Here is a 12,837-nt window from a genome sequence, read left to right as displayed (position 1 = left end):
TAGCAGAGGCTAAAAGCACACAAAGCCACAGTACCGCGGGTTTCCGTGAGCAGGAACTCTTTATTTGGGAGAATCAGCTGCATTTGGCTCACTAGGATCCACAGAGCCCTGGAGGACAGATGGCAGGAGATCTGAAAAGCCGCTGCTAGCGAGAGCCCTGTGAGGCTCCCGGCCTTGGTCCCTCTACCTGCTGGGCCTGGAACTCTCCTCGGATGCCATCTGACGCTCCGGCCTGAGTCTAAGGTCCCTGGTTAACAGCAAGGAGGACCAGAGCTCTCTTTCACCATCGCGTCCCTGGGAGCATCAGGGTGAGTCACTCTCAGGGCCTCTGAGAGCGCGAGCTGGGTCTGCTCGCCACCAGAGCCCCCTCACGTCCGCTCCAGATGGGCCCGGAGGGAAGGGATGACGTCCCAGGGGACAGAGGAAATCTCAGTGAGGTGAGCTGCCAGCCTTTTTTGAGGGATGGGACACTGTGCTCCTCCAGGTGACACTGGCCAGAGGTGCTCTAAGGAGAAACGCTCAAAGGTAGCTGCCAACAGGGGACCGCAGAGCAGCCCTGGAGCCACCTCGGCACCTGTCACCCTGAGGCCTCTGGAGCACCCCCTGGTCGGGCTGGTCAGGCAGCAGCGCTGGGGCCGGATTTCCTCCACTCTTAGGAGCTGGATCTCTAAGGACAAGGAATGAGGCGGGGGAAACCAAAGTAATCCTCGCTTCCACCTTCAACTGCTATTTCAGGATTATATGGGAAAAAACGTCTCGAGATCATCTTGGAAGTGAAAGTGCTGGGCAAAGCCCACACAAGTCCAGGCTGCACGTCCTTCAGAGGCCGTGTGGCCCCGCCCGCGCCGTGCTGGCCGCCACCCCGGACAGAGTGTCAGGATCCACTGCTCTTCCTTGAGAAGGCAGGCCGAACTCAAACCTCGATACAAGAGTCTCATGAGTACAAGGAGAAGTCTTCTGGGCACCTTTGAGCCTTAATGCATTTCAACTAACTACTAAGGAATGATAAGGCGAGGATGACACAGCCAACGGGACAGCCCTGCAAGGGCGCCAACGAGCTGCTGGGCAGGGCCCTGACTTTAGCGGAGAGGGGAGCACGGTGCACCCAGGGCCACGGCCGGACGCGTGGGTGGCATCACCTGAAGGAGGCGTTGCAGGAGGAGGGCCCACAGCCCCATTCACTTGACGTTATTTCCCCGAAACGCCTTCGACAGAGACACACACATGGCTGGGGGACCCTGCAGCCCGCACGCCTGCCTGGAACGCCTCAAGCAGACCGGAAACGCTGCGGCGCTCTGGCCGGTGACCTCACCAGACGGGCGACTCCACACACCCACCGTGCCAGCATAACGTTGAGTCCACTCCCCGTGAGGGTCTCCCAGCTGGTGCCCGTTCCCAGTGCACCCTCAGACCCCACTCACAACCATGTGCATGTGCGTTCTATGGCTCAGCTGACCCCTGCTCTCTCTGGAACATTCCAGAGAGGCCTTCCAACAGCAAAACCTTTCCAGCACTGGCCGGATAACTGACTATCAGGCACGTGGGTGTCGTGCTGTGACCATGGGTCGGAGGAGGCAGCGAGGGAGAATAGGCCAAGAGGGGAAGGGGGGGAGGAGTCGGCGCCCAGGATGGTAGGCGGGAGGCGGGGGGAGCTGGTGGGCCTGGCACAAACCCGGGAGAAAGGCTGTGCTTTCCCGGCCCGGGGCACCGCGAGGTCTGCAGGAAGAGGCTAGCCGCCTGGGCTGTGGTGGGAAAGGTGCTGTCTGGGGCTCTGGGGCCAAGGGCCACGCTCCGCATGTGAGCCTCGCACGGTCGCCCCAGAAGCCTCCTCTGCCTGCTGTCCCTAACATGGACACAGGTCCTTCTGTCTTTTTATACATAAAGAGTGGGACTGTCTGCTTTTAGAAGGGGCGGCTGTCTTGCAGCTACTGAAGACACGTCTCTTTTCCGTGCTCCATCATGAGACAGCCAGATGCTGCTCCAGGACACGAGCTCTGGAACTTTCTCTGCTTCAGAGGGAAGCCGTCAGCTGCCCGGGAAGGTTTCATAGGGTCTGACGCAGACACCTTGGTGCTGGCGTGACTCCGACAAAGCCACCCAGGTCCCACGGTCTGCAGGGTGTGCACATGCCCCTGGGGTGGCTGGGCCTCTGCAGCCAGGAAAGAATGTCCTCTGTGCTGGTGTCTCTCCCCCTCAAGGTGCCTGTGACTCCGTTCCTGTCACACAGGGCAGGGAGCTGGGGACAAACCAGCACCAGCCCCGGCCCAGCACTGAGAGGCCCTCGGCCCCTCCACACGCCTGCTGCTCAGCAGGGAGCCCGTCTGAGGGAGCACCCTCTGTTCCACACCTGAAGGGAGGGCCCCAGATTGTCACCCATGGCTGCCCACATCCCTGGCATGTGCTGGCTCACGGCTGCCTTATCTACATTCCCACGTGCGCCCCATCCCCCCTCTCATCCCAGAGGCTGCGGCAGTCACTGCCCTGTGCCCATCCTGGTCCTGGCTCCTTCCTCCTCCTCCCTCTAGGTCCCGTGTCACAGGCCTGACAATCAGGGGTACGACGGTCACCTCGGTAATCTGAGGGACACTCTGGCACGTGGATGGGGGCAGGCACAGGCAGAGGGGGCAGGGGGACGGCGGCAGATTCTTCTAACCACTAGTTGGAGGGCGGCGGGAGTGGCTCTGGGTGCTGCCGAGGTCATGCAAGGTTGTCGGGTGGGTGACAGCCAGTCGCTGGCCTGGGGGAGCAGCGTGCACCCTCAGTCCTCCTGGGGGGCCTCGGGCCGCCTCCCACGGCCTACTCAGCGGCCATCTGCTCGATGTGGTCGCTCAGCAGCTTGTATTGCTCTGGAAGAAAAAACAGCGTCATCGCTTGGAAGACAGATGGTGGCACGGACAGGCACCTCCTGCTCTTCTTTTTCGGGACAAGGACAAATCAGGACCTCACCAGGAATGGTGAGTGCAGCTTCTGGAGGCGCACGGTGGCACCCAGCACGCTGCATGTCGGGCACAAGCATGCGCCTGGCAGTGGGCTCCTTGCAACTGGGACACACCTTCCCATGGAAAGGAAGCCACAGAGGGCAGCCCCACAGCTCGCCGGGCAGCCCGGGCAGGCACCATGCGGGCCGATGAACCGCGCCACGGGAGCCAGGCCTGGGGCCTCCCGACCACGCAGGGGCCGCAGGGCGGATGAGGGGACAGTGTTCTTGTGGGGCTGGTGATGACAGTGTGGTCGTCCGGGGCACCTCTGACCCCCTCCCACCTCCTGAGGCCACTCCCCACAGCCCCCTCATTCAGTGCAAGATGAAGGGTTCTTTTAGCACGTTGGTCAATCCACACAGACGTCTAAGCGGAAGGCATTCAGGCCGTGAGGCAGGATGACCTTGGAGCAGGCAGGACCATGCTGAAGGCGGGCCCAGAGGTAGACGGGCGGGGGGGGGGGGGGGGGGGACCGTGGCAACGTGTCCCTTTGGTTATAGAAGCCACAGACTCTAGAAGACCTCCAGACCCCCTCTCCTCCCCCCTGTCTCCCTGCCCCCATACCCCTAGGCAGTGGGGTTCGAGACACAAAGGAGACCATACGGTGGCCAGGGAGAGGGAGGGGCAGCTCGCGGCCGAGCTTGGCCATCTTCACGTTCAGAGCCTGGGCACCAAGCTCCCTCCCTCCCTTTGGCCCTGAGCTCCCAAGCCCCTCGCCCAGCCCACCACCGGCAAGCCCTACCAGCCAAAACGCTCCCCATGGCGTGATAAGTGTCCCACGCACTAGGCAGACAGCAAGAGAGGAGGGGGAGCCACCCCGCAGTCAAAGGTCCCATTTCTCGTTACACGCGGACAGTGCTTCCCTTGGCGGGAAGTCCTGAGGTGCAGAGTGTGCGCTCCTGGGGTCCCAGGCCTGCCTGCCGGGCCTCACTCACCCTCGTCCAGGTTGCCGATCACGGCCTGCTTCTTCAGGAAGTCGTGGCACAGCTTCTTGCTCAGTCCGAAGGCCAGCATGTTGTGCGTGAAGGTGCTGGGGGGACAAACACCTGTGAGCCAGCACCGCCTGCCCCCCGGGGAAGGGAACCTGACCCCTGTCTCCTGGACCCCAACATGCAGCCCGGAACTGCCAGAAAAAAGTACTAGGAACTGGCTGCCTCCTCCGCCAGCCCACAGCTCACTGTGACACGCCTGCCTCCCGTGGGGCGTTGGGGCGGATTAACTAAGCTGGAGTCTAGGCCGAGCGTCAGTAACTGCGTGCTGCTGACCCTTTGAGAGCGCACAGCTGGGCTGACATGGGGCGCGATGTGTGAGGGAGGCGGCCCCTCCTCGCGGGGTCGGCGTCCGTGTCGGGGCCTCCCGCTGCCCGCTGTCTCACCCTGCGGGGACCCCGCCGCCTCTCTCCGCTCAGAGCCCCGTGCTCTCACCCCAGCTGCCCGAAGGTGATGTTCTCGTTGAACCGCAGGCTGTCGTCGCGCTCCTCCTGGGTCATGTGGCACCACTTCTCCCTGCAAGCACAGCAGTGCCAGGAGAGGGTTTTCAGAGTGCCCTCGCGGCCCAGCCACTCGCCCGCCTGCTCTGACCTGCGGGGCTGACCCAGGCGGGGCCTCCCTGCCATGGGGGAGCACCTCGGCTGAGGAGCTGCTCGCTTCACTTCTACAGAGGCTGCCAGAGCTCCGACCCTCTGCCTGCGGGGCCCTTGTTGATGTCGCCTGCCCAGAGAGGAAGAGCTCCACAAGACTGTCTGCCATCTACTGGCCCGGGGACAAAACCGGCACCCTCACAGCCTTCTCCACAGTGCAAGGATGGAGAGCGCAGCCCCATTTCTGTGGGGGAGACCTGCAGGGGGAAAGGGCCCTCCGGGCGTCCTGTGAGGAGTGGGCATCCAGAGCCCAGCGAGGAGGTTCTCAGAGTCGGTCATGTCTCTAGGCCTCACCAGCTTGGGGGGGGGGGGGTGGTTTGCCCAGCTGGTGGGGACACAGCAAGACGCTCTGCCCAGGGGCCAGCTGCAGGTGGCAGGGACAACAAGCTCTGGTGGCCAGAGGCCCAGGGCGTGGGGGGCTGCAAGTGCGCCGACCACCATGCCATCCCACCAGCAGTCCTGGTTCTGCTACAGGTCTGTCCTTCCCCTCGGCTTCCTCACGGTGCTCACCCTCCACGCCCCGCCCCAGCGCCTGGATGAGCCCCATTTCCTCCCTGAGGCCCCTGGGGACTGTCACACTGTGACCACCGTGAAGACGGCGCAAAGCCTCTGACCCAAAGTGTGGAAACCCCACGGGAGAGCCACGCGCTCTGTGTGGCTGCAGGGGCGGGACTCTGAAGAACGTGTCTGTCTGTCTGTCCTCCACAGAGAAGCACCAGGGCCGCGGGATCTGGGGTCGGGAGGGTGTTCTTTTGAGCGAGATGCATCGTGTCCCTGAGTGAGAGCCGCCCCCATGGGCTCAGGGCAGTGGGTCGTCTCCCCTCCCCGTACGGCACCTCATCTGGTCCCGAGTGGATTGGGGACCGTCCCCCCACGCTCCTCCCAACCCCACGCACCGCGGGATAAAGAGACACCACCCTGGGATAAAGAGATGGCCCTCTGAAAAGTCTGCCACTTGCGGGAGCAGACGGATGCGGAGGAGTCCATGTCAGCCTATTTCCCCTTAGAATCTAAACTCTGGGTGGACGAGTCTGACTAAACAAGGGTGAGAGGAGGAAAAAGACAAGAGGGAGAGGAGGAGGGATGAGGGGCGAGGGGTCGGGATCACGGAGAGGCCGAAGGAAGAGAAACACAGCCAGTACACCAGCTCCTAACCCTTTTCCACCCGCCCGGCCTGGAGGCGGTCAGTGGTGCTCCTGCAGCTTCACGGGAGGCCACAGGACATCAGGGGCACGACAGAGCGAGGGCAAGTCACTGTCACTCCCAGTCCTCGTGCCGACGACGGGACACCCACGAAGACACCCAGAATAGGCTTCCAGGTACTCTGCTAATCCCATCCCATTTTCCTTCCCATCCTCTTTCCCCCCCGATGGTCGCCCTTAGGATTGTCCAGGCACATAAATCCCCACATCACCACCAGGCCCGCTGTGTACAATTGCGTAGGCTGGGCACTGCACAACCCCAGACCACATGGGAATGGCTACCTTGGAGTCATCAGCAGCCCTGACCCCACTCCTCCTGACCCGGCTGAGGAGGTGATTCATTTTGCTGGGCCAGGACTAGAATTGGGATGTCTGACCTCTAAAGAAAGAGGTGGAAGGTTATTAGCAATCCGCAGACCAGGTGATGCCTCCAATGGAATCAATTCCCTCGAATCGAGGTCAATACCCCATACTAGTCGAGGTCTAACACGGCACTAAGGGCAGAACGTGTGTCTGAACGGCCACAGCAGGAATGTGGACGTGATCAAGAGCTCGCAGGACGGGAGGCTTCTGAAATGGAGACATTTCCGCCTCTGAGAACAGAGAGGACGCCAACGGCACTGCTGGCACAGGTTACCGAAAAGGAGAAATAACGTTGGAGGCACGAGGTGGCCCAGGGACGGGGAGCTGAGCTTCCCCCCCCCAGTCTCAGAGCCACACTCGCTGCTCCTCCGGGCGGGTGAGGCCTAGGCCACGTGTGGTGCCTCAGGGTGCAGGTCAGAGACGTGTGTCCAGACCACATCCTCCTGAGGGAGAGGCCGCGAGGCTGCGAGGCTGGCTCCCGCTGGTGGGGCTCAGAGCTGACGGGCTTGGAGGAGGCTCCGGGATAGCTGCTTCCTGGCCCTCTTGCCCCGAGGCCATGGGACCGGGGCTCGTTATTAAAGGAGGCCCAATCACGCCTAAATGCTCCTTTTAAAGCCATAATAGGGCTGCATCAGAAACAAGACTTCTCACAAAACAATAAGCACTAAAAATAGACCGCAATTAGGGAAATTTCCACCAAAAAAAAATCACTGCATCAGAAACTGTATAGTCGAACAGACAGGACTTTAACTCCAAAAATACATTACAAAAGGTATCTAACAAATAGACGGTTCAAACAATGAGTCAGACCCCCACTGCGGCTGGCAGGAAACAGCCTGTTAGGCCCTTCTCTTCAGGGCCCACCCCCCTCAAGGCTCCACATCACAGCCGCCAGCAAAGAGAGCATCTGTCCTTTTCTGTCACTCCCCAAACCTGTCTCGGTGGGCGAGGGTCTGCCAGACCCCTGCACAGCCCGGAGTGTGTGACGTCGCAGAGACAGACGCTCTGCACCCGCCCACAGCGGGTCGGCGCTGTGGCCTGGAGGTCTGCTTAGAAGGGCCTGAGTGGCTGGGGCAGCAGGCGGACAGCTCCATTTGCTCAAAATCGGAGCCGCCTTTCTGCACGTCACTGCTGTCTCGTCTCTGAACTCACACGGGGCCTTTCGGGAGGTCTCGAGATGCCGCGTTTGTTTCCTGACTATTTTGGGGTGCTCCGTCCTTGGCGAGCTCCCACCTGTCGCCGGCCTGTCCCAGCGCCGCGGCCTTGCCTCCCGGGATGTGGAGTGGCACCTGTGTCCGGGCTCTGAGCCCGGGAGCAGTTAGAGTCGCGGCCCCCGCCCCGAGGGGACCCTGGCAGGAGCCCCCGCACTGTAACATGGACAGAGTCACGTGGACACACACCTCGTCTTCTCCTCCTCTCCCGCGTCCCCTCTGGAGTGGCAGCAGAAACAGGTAAACAGAGGAACATGTCAAAGTCATGCAAGATATGTAGATGGAAAAAAGAGAACAAGTGAAAGAGGAGGGTTATTACAGGCAGGAATGGAGCGGACAGAGAGACAGGGTGTGCGAGAGAAATTCATCTCCTCGGAGGCTGGGAGCCAAACAACAAGAGGACACCCACTTGCCTACAAGCATCTGAGCGTTGCCCTCGTCCCCGCTTCCCGGCAGAGCGGAGACTCCTCGCTCTAGCGTCCTCAGTAACAGGTTCAGCTTCTCTCCCCCTCCCGAGCTCCCTCCGCCTCCCCAGGAAACGCAGCCACAGCAGACTGCTCCGGGGTACGAGGCAGGCCATTTCGGCCCCATTAGGGCTTTCGCTGCCCCCCACAAAGGATTCCACTTAAGACTCCCCCCAGTGCTGGTGGACTACAGTCTTTACTCAAACATCAGGATCTGCTCTCTCTCCCGCTAGGGAGAAGGGCTGGGGGTGTCCCCCGTGTAGGAGAAGATGGAATTCGTTTTGTTAATGAGGAGACTGAGGCACTGAGAGGTTCAGAGACTTCCAAGTCCTATGACTGGTGGGGCCAATCAGGGACCCAGGATGGGCAGGGCTGCTCCCCTTTCCTGCCCAGCCACTGGACGCAGCGGGCGGCCACCTGTGCTCGCCGTGGCCAGAGAACTGAGCACCAGCCCCACGGCGTGGGTGTCCACCCCTCACCGCTGCCCCGTGCTCTTGACGTGGTTTACAAAAGGGGTCTCCTGAAGCAAGAAGCCCACCCTCGGGGAAGCTGGAGGGGGCTGCTCAGGCTGCAGACCAGAGGGGGAGGTGAGAGAAGCGACCGCATGGCCCTGGACAGGAGCGCTCCAGAGCAGAGTCTGGCAGTGGCGGCCAGCCCTGTAGCCCGGGGTCCCGCTGCCACGGGTCGTGCTCAGGATTCTGACTTGATACAGCGATAGGCAGTGGGTCGGACGGCGTCCTGAGGGTTTTCGTCAGTGGGAGGTGCATTTTTAGGAGGGTCAGGCCAAGTCATGCCAGAGCCCAGGGCAGAAAGCGCTCATGCAAGCGGGGCCCCCACGAAGCTGTGCGCCAGGACCCTTCAGGCAGCCTGCGGGGCGCGGGGCCAGACGGGGGTCGAGGAAGGAACACAGACGCGTCAGCTCGGCCGTTCTTCTGCTCTCCTCTTCAGAAACGAAACGAAAGCCAGTCCCTGGTCCTCTTCCCCAGGCAAACCGGCCCGGCCCTGGCTCCTACCTGGTCGTGGGAGACCGCTTCCTCCTCTCACAGTGGACGGCGTCAAAAAAGGCCGCGTTCCAGAACCTCAGCGCGTGCCTGTGAGACAGAGACCCCCGTCAGGGCCCTGTGAGGGGAGGCGGGAAGGCAGCCTCGGCCCGTCTCGGGGATGAGGGAGTGGAGCTGCCCGCCACACCTGTATGAGCTACTGAGAGTCTCAGACAGGTGGAGCGGAGGAGAAAAAACAAGCACGTGGCTTTATCCTAAATGGAGGTGGTTCCCTGGGTCCTGACAGCATCTGTAGTCTCTCCCAGGAGCTGGGACAACCCTGAATTCTTTGGTCACAGCGGAAGCCGCTGCCGGCAGGACGCAGTCGAGGCCCTTTTCTGCTTCTCTGCTGCCCACTGAGGCTCCCAAGAGGAAGGGGGGCTCGGGGAGACCCGTTTTTCTAGAACAGGGTCCGTGACATAAATGGGGACCCGGCAGGGACAGGCCACAGGCAGAGAGGAAACATGTTTATGGGGACATGCAAGGAACATTCTTCTTAAAGACTGGGGGTCAGCAGACGACAGTGTGTGGGCTGGATCCATCACCACCTGTTCGTGTAAATCAGGTTTCATGGGGACAGAGCCACGCCCGCCCACTCGCCTGCCGTCTCTGGTGGGTTTTGTGCTGCAACAGCAGGGACCAGTGCTTGCCTGCCGAGCCTACTGCATCCTCCACCCGGCCCTCTGGGTGCTGAGGCCTGTTGCGGATGCCACGATAGCCACCAGGTCAAGCCCGGAGCAGCCGAGTGAGCCACTGGACGGGGCTCATGTGGCTGGTCAGCGTCCCCTCCTCCCTGTTTCTGCCTGAACCTAGCCCGGCTCAGGGCCTCCTTGTGAGGACATAAGATACGGCGATGGAGAGGCTTCTGGGGGACTCAAGCATCAGCGGTCATCCGCAGAGCAAGACAAGGGCACGATTTCCCGACCATTGGTCTCTCGTTTCAACCATACCTTCTTTTATATATATGTAATAGCTTTATTGGGATATAATTGACAGACCGTAAAACTCACTCTTTTAGGTGCACAATGCAGTGGCTTTTAGTACAATGACACAGCCGTGCAATCATCACCACTATCTAGCCCCAGGACATTTGCATCATCCCATAAGGAAACCCCCACACCCGTGAGGAGTCCCCCCCATCCCCACTTCCCTCAGCCCCCAGCAGCCACTTGTCTCCTTTGTCTCCAGGGGTCGCCTGTCCCAGACACTTGGTATCAGTGGCATCACACGCCGTGTGGGTCTTTTGCGTCTGGCTCCCTTCACCCAGCACGCTGTGGGTTCACCACGTGTGGGCTGTGTCTGATTCCCTTATACGGCTGAAAAATACTCCGTGGCACAAATAGACCACATTTTGGTTATCCATACATCAAACGTCCATGTAGAAGGACACTCGGGTTGATGCCCCCTTTGGCTATTACGAATGATCCTATTATGAACACACGTGCACGCGTTTTTGCTTGAGAGCCTGTGTTCGGTTCTTCCGAGTACAAACCTAGGAGTGGAACTGCGGGGTCACGGGGTAACTACGCCTAACCCAGCGAGGAGCTGCCAGACGGTTTTCCACAGCGGCTGCCCCATTTGACAACCCCCCCCAGCAACGCAGGAGGGTTCCGATTTCTCCACCTCCTGGCCAACACTTCTACGGTTCGTGCTGTTTATTTTGGCCAACCCCGCGGGCACGCGTGCCCGTCATTTCTGACGGAGATGACGGTGCCAGCGGCTGCGCCCCGCGGCTCAAGGGTGCCCTTACCAGATGGGCTGCTGCTTCAGGTGTGCATACAGGTAGATCTTCTCGCCCCTCCTCTCCTCCTCCGGGCTGGTCGCGGTCACTGCAGGAGGTGGGGAGGCTGAGCGCGGCTCCAGTCGCACCCACACGTGGGCAAACCCCACAGCAACGCTCCTGGGACCACCGGCTCTCCCCACGGTCACAGAAGCGCGGCTGAAACTCCACGACAGCTTCTCTGTTGCCCGTGGCCAGCAGTGACGCCCCTCCCACCCGGTGATGAGGGCTCCCTCCAGGGGCGGGGTCCCTGGAAGCACCTCCCTGCCCCGACCGCGACACTTCCCTTGCCTTCCCTGGATGAGGACCCAGTTCCTGCACCCTCTCCCTGGAGAGGCGGTTTCTCCACGGAAATTCACTAGGAAATTATAGACGGGAGCTGAGGGCAACTCGGGGATCATGTCTGGCGGCCCCTCGTGCTGGAGGCGGGTGGAGGCCTGGGACGTTTGGGGACCTGCTTGCTGGTGTTGCTGGTTGGCGGGGCCGGGGTGACAGGGACCAGGTTGACAGGGACCGGCAGGCGCCCGCCGCCCGAGGGTGCTGGGGGCACTCACCCGTCTTCTGCAGCTTCTCCTTGGGCTTGCTGTCCTCTTCCCTTAGGGAGAGAAACCACAGCAGTGACAAAATGACCCGCCACCCTTTTTCAAATCAAAGAAACCGTTCCACACCGCTGAAAGGAGACTGAGTTCCAGAAGCGAGGAGACGAGGCATTCAGGCTTCTTTGTGCCATTTCCTCTGAATCCAAGACTGCCTGGGCCAGAAGACGAATACAGCCAAGTCCCCCGGTTGTAACCAAGCCACCGGAGGCGACAGTGGGGACCACGGTGGCTGGCACAGGCACCAGGCCCAGGGCCCCTTTCTTTGTGGAAGTCGTAGTTTGAACGCTCCTGTTATCAACGCCCGGAAGGCTCCCGCGTTCCTGTCCGCAGACTGCTTCTGGGGGACGGTCGTTTCTCGAGTCTTTACCTCGTTCCATTGACACAAGCTCTCACCAGTCAGAAGAGGACGGAGCGAGGGTCTGTAATTTCCCCCGGCCGACTGACAACTCCCACATGCTCCTCGTCAGCCCCAGGACACCCGGACCCACGGGGGACAGCCCTGCACGCCAGCACGTGGAAAGGCACGTGGAAACCATCGATGACACGGGGGCAGGGAGTCAAGCTGGGCTGGCGGCTGCGCTTCTCGGGAGCGGCTCTGGGGCCCCAAAGACCGCCAAGGGCCAACGGATTCTCCCAGCACCAGGCCAGGGCCTCCCTGTCACCACGGCACGCGGGCTCACTGCGGCCTCGGCCGTTTGTCACATCGGCACGCCTGCCCCAGCCCGGGAGGGATGCACACCAGGCGGCACTTACTCATTTTTCCTGACCAGGGGTCCCTTCAGCTTGGTCTCCAGCCCCCCGAAGAAGCCTTTGACGTTCTCCGTCTTGGCTGACGTGTTCTTCAGCAGCCGCTCGGCGATGTCCTTCTTCTCCGCCAGCCAGCTGTTGGCAGACTTCAGGTAGGAGTCGATGCTCCCTGCGGGCTTCTCCTTGGCTTCTGACGGGAGCAGGTGCGGTTTACCTGGGGAGGGGAAGAGGTGGCAATCAGAGCCGTCTAGTGCGGGAGAAGCAACAGGGCAGAAAGAAACTCCCGTGGGCATGCTCGGGCTGCCCGGGGGTGGCAGGGAGACCCCCTCCACCATTGCCAGACACGGGAAGCAAAAGTCTCCAAGATGCCCAGGAGAAGACCGGGGCCTGGCTCCTTCTGTCTAAGAGCAGTCATTAAGCACCTACTGTGTACAAGAAGTCAGCCTGGTGCGACAAGGGACTAAAGAAGAAACAGGCAAGGGTGGAGCCCCAGAGAAACATGAGGTCCAGAAGGGAGGTGAGCACCGTACACACGGAGCGAGTGTGTAAAACAGAAAGTAACCGTGGTACGGAGGCCAAGGGTCAGGGGAGGACAGCAGACACCTCCCTGCGGTGGGAGGAGGCCTCCAGGAAGGAGGAGAGAGTGGAGGCAATACAGGGAGTGCCTCTCCAAGGGCTGAGTGTGGACCTAAGGCCAAGGCACCCCTCCACAGGTCAAAGGACCCCTACAGGCCAAGGTGCTGAGTGTCCCCTACTCGTCTAAGCTGCTCTGGGCACAGATCTGACCCAGACAAGCAGCGTCTAGTGGTTCTTT

At 61.1% G+C, this 12,837-nt stretch overlaps 1 protein-coding gene across 3 annotated transcripts in view; it reads right to left on the bottom strand.

Annotated features, from left to right (window-relative positions):
• Positions 1-40: 40 nt before the first annotated feature.
• The window catches only part of KIAA0513 (KIAA0513 ortholog), a 55,604-nt gene continuing 42,807 nt past the window's right edge, over positions 41-12,837 (bottom strand). For 2 of the 3 annotated variants that reach the window (XM_046683890.1, XM_046683891.1), the window contains exons 6-13: positions 12,030-12,237; positions 11,232-11,272; positions 10,648-10,726; positions 8,871-8,948; positions 7,583-7,612; positions 4,403-4,483; positions 3,914-4,008; positions 41-2,846 (exon numbers count right to left, since the gene is read on the bottom strand). In XM_046683890.1, the coding sequence (XP_046539846.1) occupies positions 2,797-2,846; positions 3,914-4,008; positions 4,403-4,483; positions 7,583-7,612; positions 8,871-8,948; positions 10,648-10,726; positions 11,232-11,272; positions 12,030-12,237 (662 nt within the window). In that variant the 3' untranslated portion in view covers positions 41-2,796. The remainder of the gene's footprint in view (positions 2,847-3,913; positions 4,009-4,402; positions 4,484-7,582; positions 7,613-8,870; positions 8,949-10,647; positions 10,727-11,231; positions 11,273-12,029; positions 12,238-12,837) is intronic. The other variant, XM_046683894.1, reaches the window with a different exon arrangement.

This window comes from Equus quagga, chromosome 13 (assembly GCF_021613505.1).
Source record: "Equus quagga isolate Etosha38 chromosome 13, UCLA_HA_Equagga_1.0, whole genome shotgun sequence".
Taxonomy (NCBI): domain Eukaryota; kingdom Metazoa; phylum Chordata; class Mammalia; order Perissodactyla; family Equidae; genus Equus; species Equus quagga.
Note: the sequence above shows the minus strand (reverse complement) of the source record. Positions and strands in the feature narration are given on the sequence as shown.